The sequence below is a fragment of the Ixodes scapularis genome, unplaced genomic scaffold (genome assembly GCF_016920785.2).
Source record: "Ixodes scapularis isolate PalLabHiFi unplaced genomic scaffold, ASM1692078v2 PGA_scaffold2__306_contigs__length_199485367, whole genome shotgun sequence".
NCBI classification, from domain to species: domain Eukaryota; kingdom Metazoa; phylum Arthropoda; class Arachnida; order Ixodida; family Ixodidae; genus Ixodes; species Ixodes scapularis.
Window position 1 is genome coordinate 116301362 of NW_024609857.1, and position 17697 is coordinate 116319058.

Genomic DNA, 17697 nt, shown 5'->3' on the forward strand with positions numbered 1-17697 from the left:
GGAAGGCGTTCCTCAGACCAGCAGACAAACATGGCAGCACGCAGAAAGCCATTTTTGCGAAAGTCTGTTGAACCCGACAGAAAGTCAGGCGGTGTTTGTCTTTTGAACACCCGGTTTCCGGCACGCACCCAGTGCCTTCTGCCAGGCTTTGGCTGCGTGCACGCACTCAAGGTGTGCGAGACATCAAAGCGTCGTCTAAGGAGGGGCCCCGTGCAGTGTCGGTGTAGGCCACGTGAAGAGGTCGTTTGGGGACCGGCTGGCTCTGTGCAGCGTACGAGATCCTGGGGAACCCCGTGAGGAGGCGGTCCTACGACAGCGTCGACCCAGAGTTCGACGACGACGTCCCGAGCAGTGTCGACGCCAGGCTGGGCTTCTTTGCCACCTTCGGCCCCGTGTTCGAAGCCAACGCCCGGTGAGCCTCTTCGCTCAGTCTGCGCCGGAGCCATGAGTGGGCTGCACTTCGGATTCGGGCCTCTTGTCACTTAAATTGTTGTTGCCAGTCGTCCGAAGCTGGATCTGAAATCGCGAGAAACGCTCTTTCGTCCTTCGTAAATTTCGAAGCGGCTCGCAACGAAGCAGTGCGACGTTGCCTCGGTTTCCTGGCGCCGAATCTGAGGCTCGGGAGTTTGCATTTTCTAATTGTGACTATAGCCAGTCGGGACCTCTCTGCGCTAGGCGAGAGTGGCGCCATCTAGACGATGGGTGGATGGAGCGTCATTACTCTGGAGATACTTAAAAGCTATGTCAAGGGTGTCAACGCTTCGTTCCTCGATCGTCTTGTCGGAGCCGCCCTTTTCTTGCTTGGTGCGGAAGGTGTGCCCTAGGTGCTAGTTACAATCAGAAAATGCGTCTTCCTCGGTTTTGGATGTGCCGTCGGGAAGCTTGGGCGATGTCTACGAGTTACGGAAAAATCAAGCTAAGTTAGTTGGCGAACGAGAACGGGACGGTGAAGTGTTCGAACCGGCGGCAACGGAGCTGCCGGCAGTGTGTACGTGGATGGATATATAAATGCTGGTGGCTCTACCCTCTATATTGGGCGGTAGCTTGCGCCATCCGGCCTAAAAACCTTTCTGCACCTCTTTAAAATTTTGCGTCAAACTTTTGTCCTTTGTTAGACTGTATAATTTCGTGCTCTAGTTCACGCTTCCCTAGACCTCTGCCAAGAATCTTGTAACTCCCTCATTGTGACCACTTTGTGGCAGCACCGATCACCAGATGTAGCGGACAATCGGCGTCAATCGGCACCGTCACTACTCCTTTGTTTCTTGGAGCTTGCGTTTGGGTCAGCAATGAGGATCTTTCGTGTTTGAAAACATTTTATTTGTCTCTACATCTCTAAACAAATACGACAGGACCAGCTGCAAGCACATTTCACACCAATCGCTTGTTATGCCACCTTTCTTCACCAATGATCAAACCACCCTATTTTCTTTCTTTGACTGTCTTTTTTTTTTTAAATCACATTTACCTTTCTTAAAGGAACCAATGTCGTCTCACCTTTTCGAGCAGCAGCTCAGCGGTAAATTTAAGTTTTTGTAATCCTATTGTTGAAGAACCGTAAGCATAAAAGAACTTGCACATTGTCCCGCTCCTTCCCAAAGAGAGAAAAGAGCTTCATTGGCTTCATCGTTGGGGCATGGTATAATCAATTCCCTCTCCCGCGGCCGTGCCCATAATCGTCAAACATTTGAGAATCTGCCAGATTTAGTGCAAGTTTCCTATTTTGAGATTAATCTTCCCTAGTTGGGGCAGGACTCCGGTACATCCCCATCCAGTGTATTGTACTGGAGACATAGAACATAGTCCTTCGGCACGCTTCTGCTCCGGCGGCGTGATCTGGGGCCCAAACTGGTCCCGAAAACCCTCTCCCCTGGTGGGAACGCCGCCCGGCGCCATGCTGGAATTTGAAAAAAATAACGGCTGTATGAACGAGGCCTAGCTTGGACCGTATTTGTTCACGAAAAGTATATACAGTTATTATAATTACTTTTCTTCAGTGTTGGGTAAAGTACTGTCGAAACCGGTTATAACGAAGTCAATGAGAATCGGAAATGGTTTCGCTATATCCGCTTCTTTGTTATATATAAACTCGTGCATATAACATTAAAAAAAAGGTAACACGGGCTGTCACGGGCACAAGTTTATCGAGCCTGCATAAAACGTTCGAGGCTTCCCTGCACGTGTCCTCTGCTAGATCGGAGCTGCTTCTCGCAGACTGCGAGAAGCTCCGATTGAAAAAAAGATCCTGCTACGTACGGACCGTGTCGACAGCTGCGATGGCCCTGCAGAGGATGCCGGTGGTGGACGGCATTTTTTATGTTTATGCGCAGTCCGTCGAGGATGGCACGCTTTTCATTCAACTAGATTCTGTTCATCTTCCCCGTCGAGGTGCCACCGGTGCCGGGACTCTCCATCGTTGAGTGGCGATGATTCGCCTAATCTGTGTTTGACCAAAGTAGACTTTCACGCAAGGGCGACCTCGCAGACCAGACGCTGACACTGATCATGAAGCAAACAAAGAAGCGCGCACGGCACAGAGTTCGCGCCCAGGCTTGTTTGTGTTGGTATAGAGAGCCTAGATTTAAGAGATGGGGCAACTGCTTGATCGGTGTCACGTGATTCGTGCTCCGCATTTCCAGAACGAACTGCAGCATGCAAGAGTCAAAACTCAAAAGCGTTCACCTTCTGCAAAGGTGTCCGCCTCTCCGCCCAGTTTCCTCTCCACACTGTCCATGTGACAATCAAATGCAGGCATACTTACTGCTCCCTCTCTTAAATCTAGGCTCTCTCTGTCATCTCCGCCGGTACATTGTTGCTAGCACCCTGAACGCCCCTATCGGCATGCCATGGCAGCTTCTCCGCTTGCGATGCGGTAAAGCCGCTTCCAAGATAAGGGTCGAGAGCAGACGACGTTGCAGAGACTGCCACCGGCAGCCTTTTTAGCATCTTCTGCAGCCCGTTTGGGTGGCTTCTTGGCCGCAGCAGCAAGTGCGGCGGTCCAAGACTTGGTAAACTTTCCAAATTCTATTCTTTTTTTAAAATTATCACAAAATTTCTCCTTGCTATATCCGTGATAGCCGCTCAGTTTTCTTCGCTAGAAATGACACAAATGCATTGACAAAGTGCAAATGGGAATGGGAAATCGTGATCGCTTTGCTGTAGCCGCTATTTCGTTATAACCGTCTTTGTTATAACCGATCTCGACAGTACATCTAAAAAGTAAATGAGAGGTTATGTACTTCAAGTAAAGTTGTGAGAACACTGGGCGCAATGAACTTGAGGTCAAGTACTATGGTAAACAATGTACTTTCAGAGTAAAGTACAAGTACTTTTTAACACACTCTTTTCATGATGCCCTTTCATTCCTCTATACAGTGTTTTTTTTTTTTTTTTTTTTCTTAACTGGCATGCATTGCCTTAGGGGTAACCAGGAATGCATCAGTTATTTGCAGAAATGGTGGCGAATATTGGATGAAATCAAGTGGCGAGTAGTTTTACTCTCGCTGACAAACTGTTTAACACAATCCACTTATAAGGCACTAATTTGTTGGCAAAGCATCATTTGTGATACAAAATTAAGTACAATGTACTAAATACAGTATTTCCCAACACTGCTCTTCTTGTTAGATTCTTTATAGCTCTGCTTAGCGATACGTGTTTAGCAAAATATGAAGCCAATAATTGTTTCAGGTGGTCGACCAAACGGGATGTGCCATCTTTGGGCCACGAAGACTCGACTCGGGACGAAGTGGACCGTTTCTACCACTTCTGGTCAGTGCCAAGGCAGTGTGGCTCCGCTTGAAGACAATATTAAAGGAGCTCTGCAACAATGTTAACGTTAAAAGAATTGGCATCTTCTACTTTTGTCATTGTTCATCTTGTCACAAAGGATAGAAACCACACCTCCTTCTTCGAAATGTTGCGATTCTGCCGTGTAATCGCGAGGCCGAAATTAGATTATTCCCCGACCTGCAGCCATGAGCGGTTGCCATGAGAACCACGTAGAAAGGTAGCAAGTTGTGTGAATATCTGCTTGATAAGAGGTAACTTTTCTATAAATCTTGTCGTTTTGACATAAATATAAATGCGTCAAAAACTTGGTATCATTGACAAAACTTTTATTATTTGGAGTTTTAGTGGCGCCATCTACCCTAGGTTCACAAAACTGTCAGCTCTATTTGCTACCGCAAACAGCCAGAAGCAGGAGGGGGACGGGCAGAGCCGGACAGGGATGGCCAAACCCGGATGAGACTTTCCTCCTTTCACCATATTGTTCGCGCTGCGCCAGAGCGTGGTCACGCAGTTGCGAGGGGATGAGTTCTTGCTGCTCACTGATGGCTCTAGAGAGAGAGCTTCACCGGAACCCCGCGCGACCCCCACTGACGTCACAGTGACGTCAGTGGGGAAGATGGTGAAGGAGTTGAGAGGTGCCGGTAACCTCAATCTTTGTCCATTTTTAAAATAAAAACTAGGACATGGAGGCAAAATTAGTTTTTTGTTCTTCACTTCAGAAAGGTCAAGACACCAGCTCCCAAATTATTTAAGCAAAGCACTGAAACTGTTGCACAGCTCCTTTAATGCAGAATGTATTTTAGTGCTGGCTCCGGAGTCTAGACTGTCATGAAAGATTGTAACAAAAAACATAATAACATGGCCAGGCGTCTGCGAAAATACTTCATTCCTTGGTGCCCATTGTTCCGATACCCCACTCCTGCACTACCGGAGCGGCTTAGGAAAGTGTTTTTTTAGTCGCTATATATGTTCTCGTGTGGCTGCAAAACACGGCGCCTCGAAATAATATGGGATGTAAACATCTAAAAATTTACCGCGAGCATAGGAAAAGGGTACCTTGCATAAAGCCGACTGGCGCAGAGTGCGTTGTCTTTTCAGGTCTCATTTCCTAACAAAATATTCAAAAAGTCAAACGGACAAAATAAGCGCAGCGGTTTCAAAAAGTCAATACAAACACATGACATTCTGTCTTTACAGCTTAACGCAATGTATCAAGATGGGTTATAATTTTTTTATAAAAGAGTGTATTGAAACCATACACATTGAGAATGTACCTTAAAAAGCACTCACAAAAAAAAAAAATTTTTGTAGAGATTGCATGTAAGCCTCTCTGCAGATAGCATGGATGCACACTTGCATAATAATTAAATTGCAGTACTTGAACTATTATGATTCAGTTAATTAAAATGTAAGTTGGTATTTTTGACTAATAATAATTGTGATTTAATTAGTTTGGCATTATAGTTAGTCAAATGCCCATATAACAAATTTTGTGGGACCAGCAATGTGCCTGTGTACCATCCGCACTGTTTTAGGAACCGAAATAGTGCCAAATCTCTCACGAGCGACATTGAAAATAAAGCAAGTTGGTACGCTTCAAATGACCATTTATTCATCAAAATATGAATTCTAATAACCAGGGAGCAGGCATCGGCGCCTCGTCCTCAACAACACAATGAACACGGCCCAGGCATCTGTAAGGGACTAAATCGGGCGGCGGCTCGCACCGCCATGTGGTATGCGCCATCTGGAGGGTGCTCCCCAAACAACTGCACTCTCGTGGAGCGCGCGTTGTGCAGAGTGAGGCCATGGCAGAAGGCGGCGTGCGACGGCCTTCACGTACAGAAGTGGAACGGCACAGCTCTACGCGCTCCGTTTCGTCCCTCTGTTCCTTGGCTCGATACGCCGCACCTTCGGCTCGCACAAAGAGCAGAGCGCATTTCCCCTAGATTCTTGCATTGCGGGGGAACGATAACAACCGACGTTCCCTCCGCGGCAAACCGTGGATTTCACATGATTTGCTCCGTGCGAGATTAGAAAAGTTGGTTGGAAAACTGCATCCTTTTACAGCGAGAGCTGTTAGTGGGAACTACCAAGAGAATATGTATGGGTGTCCTTTGCAGAAACTCCCGGTGTCTTCATCAATCACGCAATCGCTCCTGGCTGTCGCTGCTGAATTCATATGAAAACGAGATTTCCTGTCTCTTGAGCCGGATTTGAACCGGCTATCTATGGGTGCATTGTCAGTGCAGGGTGTCTGGTGTCTGCCGACCGGGAAAACCGGGAATTGTCAGGAAAATTTCCAAAAAGATTGCCGAGTCAGGGAATTTATCCCATGCTCGCCCGCTTACGCTAGAAGCGGCAGGCACGGGCAGGTATAGCCACGAGTGCAGTCAAGTGCGGCGTCGGGACCCCCTCCACGCGCTATGCTTCACACAAGAGCATGTGCGAAACTGGCGACTCGTCGTTGTTTTAGTACACTCTAAAGCCACTAAATAAGCTACACTTTAGGGTAGCAACGCTAAAGTATGGCGGCTAAAGAGTTACTCACAGAGAGTAGCAGCAGCAATTTTGTTTAGTTCGTGACTCTAGTCAGGTGGTGTTGCTCTAGTACGAGGAGAGACAGTTGCTCTAGCCGATACTAGGTGGCACGAGTCACCACTCACTCGAAAAAGAACAGCCGTCGTTCATTCATCTACCCTCTGAGAGGCGCGCACCTAGCGATCCATTCGTTTGTCAGATATGGTGCTTTCGCGCTTCCCCGTAAATGCAACCTGGACGCCTGTACTCTACGAGCTCTGCCACGTGCGTTTGAGGCTGTGGGTTGTGCTCTCTATTGTGTTATTCTCCGAAAGTGGATTTATGTGAAAGTGACTATGTCGCTGTCGAGAAAGTGCTCCTTCAATCTCAGCTGGACAAACCCGGACATATGCACGAATGCAAGTTGGATTCGGCCCATTCCAAATGATCCCAATAGTGCTCGCTCCGCAATGTGCTGCAAGAAGTTCTCCCTGAGCAACATGGGGAATAGGGCGATTGCTACTCATCTTGAGGGTAAGAAACATCAAACTGCGATGAAATATCTGCAAAGCGTTTCCCAGAGCCCAGTCGTATTTAAAAAAAAAATAGTCAGAGTGCAGGCGAGCTGGTGTAAGTTGAACATGATTGTGAAAAAAATTTTTTAAAGACGTTGCCTCCTCTTTTACTACCTTCTGTTGAGACGTTGCCTCCTCTTTTACTACCTTCTGTTGTGTTCTCTTTCTGCCCCAGTCTCAGGTTTACAATCACATATTTTTCAAAACTGCGACAAATCCGGACTTGCCTTCCGCGACAGCAACGGGTGTTTTTTGTCCGGTGGTAACAATAGTACTTATAGGGCTCTGGCAATGCGTCTAACCACCGCCACGGAAGCTCTTAGCGCCTCTGTGAAGACGTGGGTGGTGACTTTTATTGAAGAAGGAAGTCACAAAGGCCGCGGATTATGTAGTGCTTGAACACTATAACAACTTATGGATCTTTCTGTCAGTGGCAGCGTCTGCCTCGCTGTTTCCGTTGATGTTCCCCATGTGTGAGACCGCCAGAAAAATTCAGCTTGGAAAAGACAAAGTGGGAAATGCAATATGTCGTGGCATCGCCCCCTACTTTTAAGACAAGTTACTAGCAAGCCTCTCTAACGTGCCATATCTGGTGGTTGCTTTTGATGACTCACTGAACAAATTAACTCGGAGAACAAATTGATGTACTGATCAGGTGCTGGGACCAAACTCCCTGAAACAGTAAACCCGGGTCAATGCTGTATTCTAAACATATTCTAATGTTCGCTTTATCTAACTTAAAGAAAATATTTTACGTTGTGAATAGTGTCTATCTATCATATATTGTGTTTCGGTGTCGGTAGTTGTGGGTCAGGGAATTCAATTAAAATAGTCAGGGAAAACCTGGAAAAGTCAGAGAATTTAAAAAAAAAAACAATTTGGTAGACACCCTGCAGTGATTATAGAAGGTGTTGGTTGCGGCAGTACCACCTAGAAGACGAGGCGCCTCCACCCTAAACGTCCCTCTTCCCCCCTTTAGCAGACAGAGCGAATGCCGGAGAGGAAGCGACCCCCCCCCCCATTGCCGTTAAACTTTGGCGCCGCGAGTTGCGCCATCGAGTAGAGGCACTGCAAACCTGTACGCTCCATTGCCTTGCTCTTTTTCGCTTACAAACATATTGATTCGTTTTCATTGTTTTGTTTGAAAACAAACGTAAACTGAGTTCTGTTATTAAAGATTGACGAAGAATGACCGGTGCTTGCACACAGCGATCAATTATGGGCAGAAGAGAACGTCGGTGTGTGAGAAATTGTTTTTTAGAGACTACTTGTATTCACAAATCTTGGGTAGCTCACCGAGAGTCGTGTGGCCAAACAAAAATGCCCCCTCTGGGACAGTGGCGCTCCTGTCAGGAATTTTTGCCTCTGTACCAAACGGCCAAAGTCTCGTGACCAGTAGCGTATTGGAGGACTCTGGCATTACCAAAGGTAGGGAGCTCGCGCTGGACGAGGGATAACTGAAGGATCTCTCTGTTGTTCTCATCTTTTCAGTACAAATAGCATCGCCACGTCCTCCTTTTGTAGTGTCTCCTTTCTTTTTTCATTATTTTTGAAGCGTTCACCGCTGACAGAGTCTTCTCGAGTCGAGTCCCCCCTCCTGCCTCTTTGGTTTTTCTAACACAGAATGTGTTTAACCAATTCGCTACCAAAGCCAACGAATCGCCGGGCGTGCCGTCAAGGGCCATACAGTAAAACCTCATTGATTCAGATCTCATGGGACCGGCAAAAATGTTTGAATTATCCGAAAGTCGAAATATCGAAAGGACAAAGAAAACTGTACAAAAACGTTTCCCTGTGACATACCTTTATTTTGAGAAGAAATATGTTATTACTGCCTGCTTTCTGGACGACACTTGGACAGAGACGGCAACTTTCCTTAGCGCGGTCGAGTGCTCCATCGCACTCGCACTGTCGGAGCTATGCATCCCCTTCGCTGATAATATAGCGCAGCAAGGCATCTTCTAGTTTCGGGTGCACCACCTTCCAAGGCCGCTTTCTTTTTGCGTTGAACTTCTCACTATAGAAAGCCCGTAGGATATCGGCCTCAATTTTCACGTATGTGACCAAACTGCTTCTCTGGGGACTTGGCCTCAGAAATCCAAATTTTCAGAAAAAATGTTTTTTTAAAAAATTATATGTTTATGTTTATTAACTTCCAAAGAATGGTTTCAGAAAATTTCATTTATGAACAGGTAGGATTTATCTCACGATAAATTATTTTCGACATGTTGGCAGCCCTCTGTGTCAGCAGGGAGCAAGTTTTATGTGTTTTTTATTTAGTACTGCTTCATACTCGTTTAACATAGCCAGAACATCTCACCCTCATTGGAAACGCCATTTACTCTAGATTTAGCTCGTAGAAGCTTTCAAAGTTTAAAAGTATCAATGGCCAGGAGAACCCTTTACATCCAAACTGAAGAAATCCTGAAAATTTGGTATGAGCAATCTTACTGGTTGAGACCCGAAACAGGGTTTATGATTGGTCCTGCCCGGTGACGTGATATTGTGTCATCTTCAGTAATGCCCTTTCACAGTATCTTCCACTTCAGATCATATTCCTGCCTTGCTGCTCTTCTTTTGTATGATTTGCCTCTTAGTTCTTGCCAGTTTACCTGTCAAGGAATGCCTGCTACAAACGTTAGCTTCCCTACAAACGACACGAACTGGTAGCTATTGCCAGGGGAACAACAAAGTTTCAAAGAGGAAGGTGCTAACAATGCCCCAGGTAAATTTCGCCTACCTCGGGCTCATAGAAACGAAAGAAACCTGAAGTTGAAACTTCAAATGCATTTTTCTCAGTTCCACTTTTCGGCAGGAAATGTGGTATGAGGAAATGTATCATTTGACATTTGGAAAGTGTGAAGATTTCATTCAGTGGCGTCCTGGACTGAAATTTCCTGAGGAACGGGTTAAGGTACTCATACTCGGAAAAAGCTATCTTCTTCATGACAAAAACTGAATATTTTAAAACACAGAAATTTGTTAAAATCTTTTGCACTTTTTCGGTGTTATTGTTTTTCTCTAGAATTGCATTTTCTACAATTAATTTTTACCTTAACTTGCACTATGGGTATTCTACTTCACATTAAAACAAACGTTTTGTGGATTGCAATTATTATATTTCTTAAATACATTTCCTACTGAAGTCACTTTTTTCTGGAGCTTTTTAAGCATTGTGTGTAGTAGAATTGGCCTACAAGACTGAAACCTTAGATTTCATCAATCCTAATTGGGTTCAATGCACCCTGAAAGTTTGAATCTATTTAAGGGAACGGTTCAAAAGTTAACCTTCCCAGGCCATGTCCCCCCGTCGTAACTTTCTATCACTTCTCGAGAGACGCCGTCCTTCAAGGCCCTCAGTATTTCCACTTTCGTTGCTAAATTCTTAGCCTAGTACAGCTGCAACGGAAAACGAGTAGCACAACTGACCAATAATCGGAGCGGCGAAATCGCAACACCCGGCGCTATTTTTTCCAAGCACGCTGATAGCGAGAGTGCCTGTCACGTTGCGTTTTTCAACGCGGGGGTGGCCGGTGAAAAATTGAGGGATAATATAGCTGTTAAAATGGCGGGCTTTAGGATCGCCGCGTTGAGGCATAAAACGTGACTGTCGCTCTCGCTATCGGCACGTTTGGGAACAATAGCCCGCGTGTCGCGATATTGCCATTCCGGTCGTCGGTCACTTGTGCTACCCTTTTTCCGTTGTAGCTATGCTTCTGCCGCTTCCATGCCAGGAGAGTAACGCGCTGAAGCACAGCAATCCAGAGCAAAACTGGTACGAAACACGGAGAACCGGAAGAGCGAAGAAGCATGGGAAAACCGGAAAAACCATGTGTGCACCTCGGATGGATAGCAGTCATACCCTTTTGAACGGACGGTAGCTAGTGCCACCTGCTGAATTCGTCCGAATTAACCATAGTGAATCGCGTTCCCTCCGAATTAATGAGCGTTTGCTACCATTGACTAATACATATGTTTGACGGGACCGGATCGGCAGTTCAATTTATCCGAATTTCCAAATTAGCGGGGATTGAATTAACGAGGTTTTACTGTATTGCCAAAGCCGGTGATTCGCTGGTCTGCATGAATTTCTGTTTTAAAGAGCCATTCATAGAAGGCGTGCTGTGTGGACTTAGGGTAGTGTAGTTAAATACGTTGCCAACAGATGGGGAGGGTCGTTCTGTTCGCCGTGTTTGTTTGAACTTGTTCTTTTATGTGTCGTCTTTCCTGCTCGATCGCTGCCTGCTTGGACAAAATGGCAGCTTCCAGTGTGTGGTGTGGCCTTTCTGATGATGAAATCATAGATATGCTCTTCGACAGCGATGGTGACGCGACGTCTGGTGAAAATAGTGAGTTTTGAAAGCCTTCTGTCGACGACGGGAGCGATTCCAACCGCAGTTCCGAGTCCGAATCACGATAAGAGCTCACTGGTTGTGCGGCGCCTAAGCGACCAAGGATCGATTGTTTCGAGATCTTTCATATGAGAGGGGCCTATTGATTTAAAGACTTGAACAAACCACTTAAGCATGTATATAAACTTGTTTTCTTGTTTTCTGCACTGAGTTTTACTGTAAAAGCTTATTATACTACAAGCAAAACAATTACGCCTAGTGTGGTCCTCTTTTAGGGAAAAGGAGGACCACACTAGGCGTGATTTTATTTTGACACAAATTGGTCGATGAGTTGTCTTCTGCGAGAAAATTGTCTCGAACGAGCATGGGGAATGAAGTCACAAACAATCAACACGCTGGGAGCATTACACGACATTAAGGTTTTACGTAAAAAGGCGTGATTTTATTTGCTTGAAGGTAAGAGCAACACGTTTTCGATTAAAATATTAAAAAAAATGAATAATTAAAAGTAAAAAGTAGAAATAAACTATTAAAATATTACTAATATTAAATTTAAAAAAAAACAAAAAAAAACTATCATAAACAACACACGGAATGCAGTTTGCACATGATACATTCTGTGCTCCCTGGTCTTTGATAGCATGATCAAGCTTGTATAATTTTTTATGTATTTATTTTTGGTAGTTTGCAGCACGGGTGGTGACACTGACATTTCCCAGCATTTCGGTGGTGTGAATGACAAAGTGCGTGGGGGGGGACGGGACGTCGACGTTTCCAGTCCGACTTAGCGGTTTGCACTCATTGCACCACAACAGACGAATATAACTATGTCTCTCGACGCCGAAGCTTTTAACTACAAAACTGTCAATAAAAACAAATGGATCTGCTCCCAAACCGAGACTGCTACCGCCCGGGCATTCCTCCTTCTGTCCAACAGGGAGCCGACGTCATCAAGCCGCACTGCAAGAGCCCAATGTTTTCGTTGCACAACGCACGCGATGGAGGGGAATCTCTGGTGTTTCTTCCTCATGTGAATGAATGTTTAGGAAAAGCTCATTTGGTGGTCATCGGTTACAGGTACAGCTTCGACTCGTGGCGGGAGTACTCCTACCTGGACGAGGAGGAGAAGGAGAAAGGCGAGAAGTGAGTGTTGGGTCCCGAGGGTGGGGAGATGGTGGAGGCACCGAACCCGCCCTTTTCCTTGCAGCCGTGAGGAGCGCCGCTGGATCGAGAAGCAGAACCGGGCAGCACGACAGAAGCGCAAGCGTGAGGAGATGCAGCGCATTCGCCAGCTCGTAGGTGGGTCACCTTCCGACAACCTCTCTTCCTCGTATTTTATTCTCCTACCCGAGTTTTTTTTGTGATGTTTAGCATTTGTAGAGCCAGCTCTTACGCAGTAAAATGGGTAAGTGGGCTAGGTGGTACATGTTTAACTTGTAAAGCGCCTAAAAAACGGTGTACTTACGCAGGATAGCTGCATAAGTGCACCGTCAGTGCACTTAACTGAGAAAGAGTTTGCCTTTTTTTGTCGGGAGCTCAAACTTTTGTACAAATACTGTTTTTTAATAACCGTCCAGTTGTAAGTTAGTGCTTGGTCTTGTCTCTTCTTCCTCGTGTTCTCGTTTTATGGCCGCTTTACAGCTCTTATGATTTTCAGGTGCATGCTCGCACATAGCCTCGATGGCGACGTCGTGTCGATGATGTTGCGGCGTTCACAACAGTCGGTGTCTGACTCTAAAGTCAGAATGGTACCAAGTCCTGAGAGAAGGAACTCTCTGTCAGATTTTTATGTGGCACCATGACTTTGTGATCACGCACGCACCACATACAGCGGTTCTCAAGAGAACATTTCTCCACTTGGCTTGAACGGCTCCTGAGAGCTTCATATTACGATACCCGACTCGGTTGCTGCGTCGTCGGCGGAGTTTGCCGCACGCTTGCATCAGTTCCGTGCAATATCCAGGTTGCATAACATGGGATAATACCCTGGCAAGCTCACCATCGTATTGCGGATACTGCTCTCTCGTCTAGTTGCCATATTGCCTTGCGATTTCACCAGTTCATGCCACTGCGAGGCGACCCTACTCACGAGGTAACATAAGAATACGGCGCAAGATCGCCGGAGAGACGGCACAGTTAGACAGCAAAGGGAGACGGCACACGGAGACTGCACAGGGAGACTGCACAGCATAATGGCACCAGACTACGAAGACTGCTCCGTGTCTTCGGCCATATCTTAACTAAATAAGAAGTTTGTGTTCTTACCAACCGTTCCAGACCGTTTGTCTGGAACAATTTAAGACGCCACAACTTAATGGTGTCGCGTGAGCTTATGTCACTGGACACCGTAATGTCATTGGTGTAATGTTGTATGACATTATGGCATAATGTCACAGTGTCATATGTCATTATAATGTAGTGCCAGTGTCATATGACATTATGGTGTAATGGTGTGTTTACACTTGCGGATCCGCACCTGCGGTAAGCAGATTTGGGAGCCGGGTGGCAAAATCGACTCGTCGCTGGCAGAAAACCTGGATGCGGGTCCTGGATTGATCCAGATTTTCCACCAGCGACAAGGAGATTTCGCCAGCGGGCTCCAAATTCCACTCGCCGCTGGCACGGATCCACCTGCGAATTCGCAAGCGTAAACGCACCATAATGTCACAGTGTCATTTGACATTATTATGCAATGTCACAGTGTTGTTAAACATTATGGTGTAATGTCACAGTGTCATATGACGCTATAGAATAACATCACAGTGTCATGTGACATTATGGTGCAATGTCAGTGTTACGCAACGTTATGGTGTGATGTCAGTGCCACGTGACATCGCCCAACCATCAGCAAAGCTTTTGGTCACGTGACCACATGAGGTGACATCGGGTCAGATATTATGTAAGGTCATGTGGCCACATGCTTTTCTGGTGGTCATGTAACATACAAAATAACAAACATGTAACAAAATATACCAAAGGGATGGGCAGTCCTGTTTTGTTAGGGTTTCGTGTTTCTCGGTATATGCAAGCAAACTCGGTGTGTGGCCTTGCAGACACGGCGTATGCCTGCGATCCCAGAGTGCAGCGCTTCAAGGAGGAGGAGCGGGAGCGCAAGCTCGCCCACAAGAGGGCCAAGCAGGAGGCCTCCAGGGCCAAGGCGTTGCAGGAGGAGAAGGTGAGGGTCGCCCACCGCCTCAGGACTGGACCATTTAAATCGGCTAAAGACAAGCCACCTTCCCAACGTTATTAATTTCATAGGTTAGGCGCCTGGAAAGCATTTGCATGTGCCCATTGATGGTGGCGGCATTAGGCCTTAAGGTAGGCCTTAAGGTCGTCCTAGAGGTTGTCCTAGAAGTCATCTTAGACGTCGTCCTAGACGTCGTTCTTTACGTCGTTCTCTAGGACGTCATCCTCAACGTCTTCTTAGGCGCCATTCTTGACATCGTCCTTGAGGTTGTCCTCGGCGTCGCTCTAAAGGTCGTCCTTGGCGGCGTCCTAGAGGACTTCACTGTCGAGGATGATGTCGTCCTAGACGCCATACTTGGCGTCAATCTCTAGGACGCCGTTGTCCTAGATGTCCTTCTTCACGTCGTCCTCAATGCCGTCCTCAAAGCCGTCCTTGACATTGTCCTCTATATGTGCACGGCAACGCAGATGCTTCGTCACGAAAGCCGTGAACCCATTAATACGTGTATAAACATAACATTTCACCCGCAGGACTATAATGCTTTCACATTCCTACACTTAAGCAGTCTTAAGTGTCCTCCTGTAATTTTTTTAGAGAACATAAATGCGGCACATTTTGTTTTTAATATTTTTCCACGAGAAGGAAAAAAACTTGGTGCAATTTCTTGGCCGTTAGGCAAAATTTAGGTGGAAGTCGCGGCCTTCTCTAAGCCCCGCCCACAAATCAGTTGCCCCGCCCATTACTACTGGATTGGCTTGGCTGCTCAGATGAACACACTAAGAAGACTGGTGTCTCCCTTTCCCGACAACTGGCGCGTCTAGTCTGTCGTCTGACAACGCCTGCTATACCCGTTTTCACCTCAAGAAAAAAGCAAGTTTTGCGCATTGTTTATATGCGGAGCGAAGAAGTTTTTACGAGATTTGGCTGTCAGAGGAAGAAGCAATGTTTTTGGCATTTGAAACGTCTACGTCTCAATAAGATGACATGTATCTAATCTAACATTCGCCTACATATCTCTTAATTGTCCACATAAAGAGGGAAATTAGTAACGGTCCGCAATGCGCCACACTTTTTTTTACTATGGTTCTTGAGGTAGAAACAGGTATGGTCGCGCGAGCAGACTCACAACAGCCTCTGTCATCGTCTACTATTTCTCCACCATCTATCGTCATCTGCCATGCGCGTAGAACGCGGACATGACCGCTGCCCATTGGCGTCCGTTCCGTCCGTCCGTCTGCTTCGTCCGTCTGCTATTCCACCCCGTCTAAAAGCTTTTATAACGCTCGCAAGGCTCTACCATGAAAGTGGCGTTCTAGTGTTACATCATGCGCAAGCGATGCTTCAATACAGGCGTCTGTCAGCGTCCGTCAATGTGTGGTAGAAAGCGACCGCGAGGACTAAAGAAGCAACAAAATAAATATGCAGTCATTTCAGCTATGATGTTCTTATTTCTTTTCGCATTGCATCCACGAGCAAGGTGAGAGGCATCATGATGCACAATTAAAATGTGACCTAAAGTTATTCACTTCGGCAGGCCAGGTGCTCTGCAAACCTTTAGAGCTACTTGCCATTCGAAGCGAAATGACGGGAACATATGTGGACGAACTTGATACGAGCCGAACGCCCAATTGCCTCCAGCCAAATGGCTCTCAAATTCTTACCCGTGTAGGTATCTTCTCGGTATTGAAACCACGCCAGTCCCGCTGCGAAAACAAGCATCCGCACAGCACATCCGAAGGAGCGTACTTGCGACAGCTGTATGCTGCGAACTATGTTAGTTGATATGATATTTCTCTAAACACGTCTGTGAACTCAAAACGACCCGCACTCATAAAAATTGATGAACTCTACGAGCTAGGCTCGTTCAGCACTCTGCAGACGCAGGCTGCCATGTTTGTTAACGTTTCAAACCAAAGCGGGTGAAGCAACCTCAGAATACATTTGAAAACACTAATGTCTCTGTCTTGGTTAGTTGCTTCTCAAACATAAAAAAAAAAATAGTCAATTAAAATACTATTACTGCACTGAGATGTACAAATTTACAACCAACCTTTCACAGGTCAATCATCTCTCCAGCCAGTGAGAGTTGTAAGCACGGGGAGGGGCTTAGGGGCTGCGACCTCCACATTCTGCTCCTAAATTGTGTCTAGCAGCGTAAATATTGCTAAAAAATAAATTAATTTTTCGTGGTAAATTTTGCTTTTTAATGTGTTTCCCTTTTTGAAGAGAAAAAAAATGTTTTTTTATTGCAGTGTTTGTTTAGGAGCAGAAATGTCCAGAGTACAATTAAATGTGTGGAAACAATCTCTTTTTCTTAACCCCATTCATTAGTGGGAACGCGAGGGAATGGGCTATACAAGGAGATAGCCACGAAACCAAAGCCGCGAGCCTCTATGGCACCGGTAGCCTCTCGACCGTGGCTCGATCGGGTGTTGCGTTGCAGGAGCGGCAGGAGCAGGAGGATGCTCAGAGGCTGGAACGGGAGCGCCAAGAGGAAGATGCCAGGCTGCAGGTGAGTCTGCCGGGTCAGCTCACGGGCTTGGCCATAGAACGTGTCGAACTTGCTCAAGCACTTGCGCGAGTGATTTGCCTTGAAGTCTACATACTTGCATGCCCATATGTTTTGACTAGATATACACTGCGCGACGGGGTATCGACAGGAAAACTGCAAAAACCAGTGACCTTTTTTTATTCTAAATGTTGCGATCTCCATGTGGTCTAAAACTGTTGCGGTAGCCCCGGGCAGAAAAGACGGTGAGCTTGCATTGCACACTTTGTCATGAGCATAAAGGATCTATGATTGCTAAGGTCCAAAGGTCACGATGCATCGTTCCTGTTTGTCACGTCTCTGCGCTTCATTGTCCTCTAAGCTGAGTGCACTTGACGGTCCAATCTACAACCTTTCGTCACCTGACCCTGCTCTCTGTGAATGGGTATGGGCGGGAGCATGATCACGCGACGAAAAATAGACGCACGACTGGTCCAATGAGCATCACACTGTCGACTTGAGCCTGCCGGGCTTCACTGAGTGTAAGTGACACATGCACAGTAGTTCACATGAGGTTGACACACTTGTGTCGAGACCAGCATAGCCATCTAAGGATGTAGAGCATGCAAGTTTCGAAGCTTACTTCAGGCCTTCTTTGTTAGTTTGTGGGAATCTTTAACCCTAATGGGACCCGATGGACGAAGGATGTGCATTGTCGACCTCTGAGGACGATATGCGACTTCTTCAGCTCTGGTTGACGATTGGATGGGTGCCTACGACCCA

The 17697-nt window shown here is 46.4% G+C and overlaps 1 protein-coding gene across 1 annotated transcript in view; it reads left to right on the forward strand.

The window, feature by feature from the left end:
* LOC8023793 (dnaJ homolog subfamily C member 2) overlaps positions 1–17697 on the forward strand; it is a 52087-nt gene that overhangs the window by 7517 nt on the left and 26873 nt on the right. Inside the window, exons 4-9 of the mRNA XM_040219789.2 lie at positions 271–412; positions 3691–3771; positions 12317–12382; positions 12447–12538; positions 14293–14414; positions 16870–16938. Of these exons, the coding sequence (XP_040075723.1) occupies positions 271–412; positions 3691–3771; positions 12317–12382; positions 12447–12538; positions 14293–14414; positions 16870–16938 (572 nt within the window). The remainder of the gene's footprint in view (positions 1–270; positions 413–3690; positions 3772–12316; positions 12383–12446; positions 12539–14292; positions 14415–16869; positions 16939–17697) is intronic.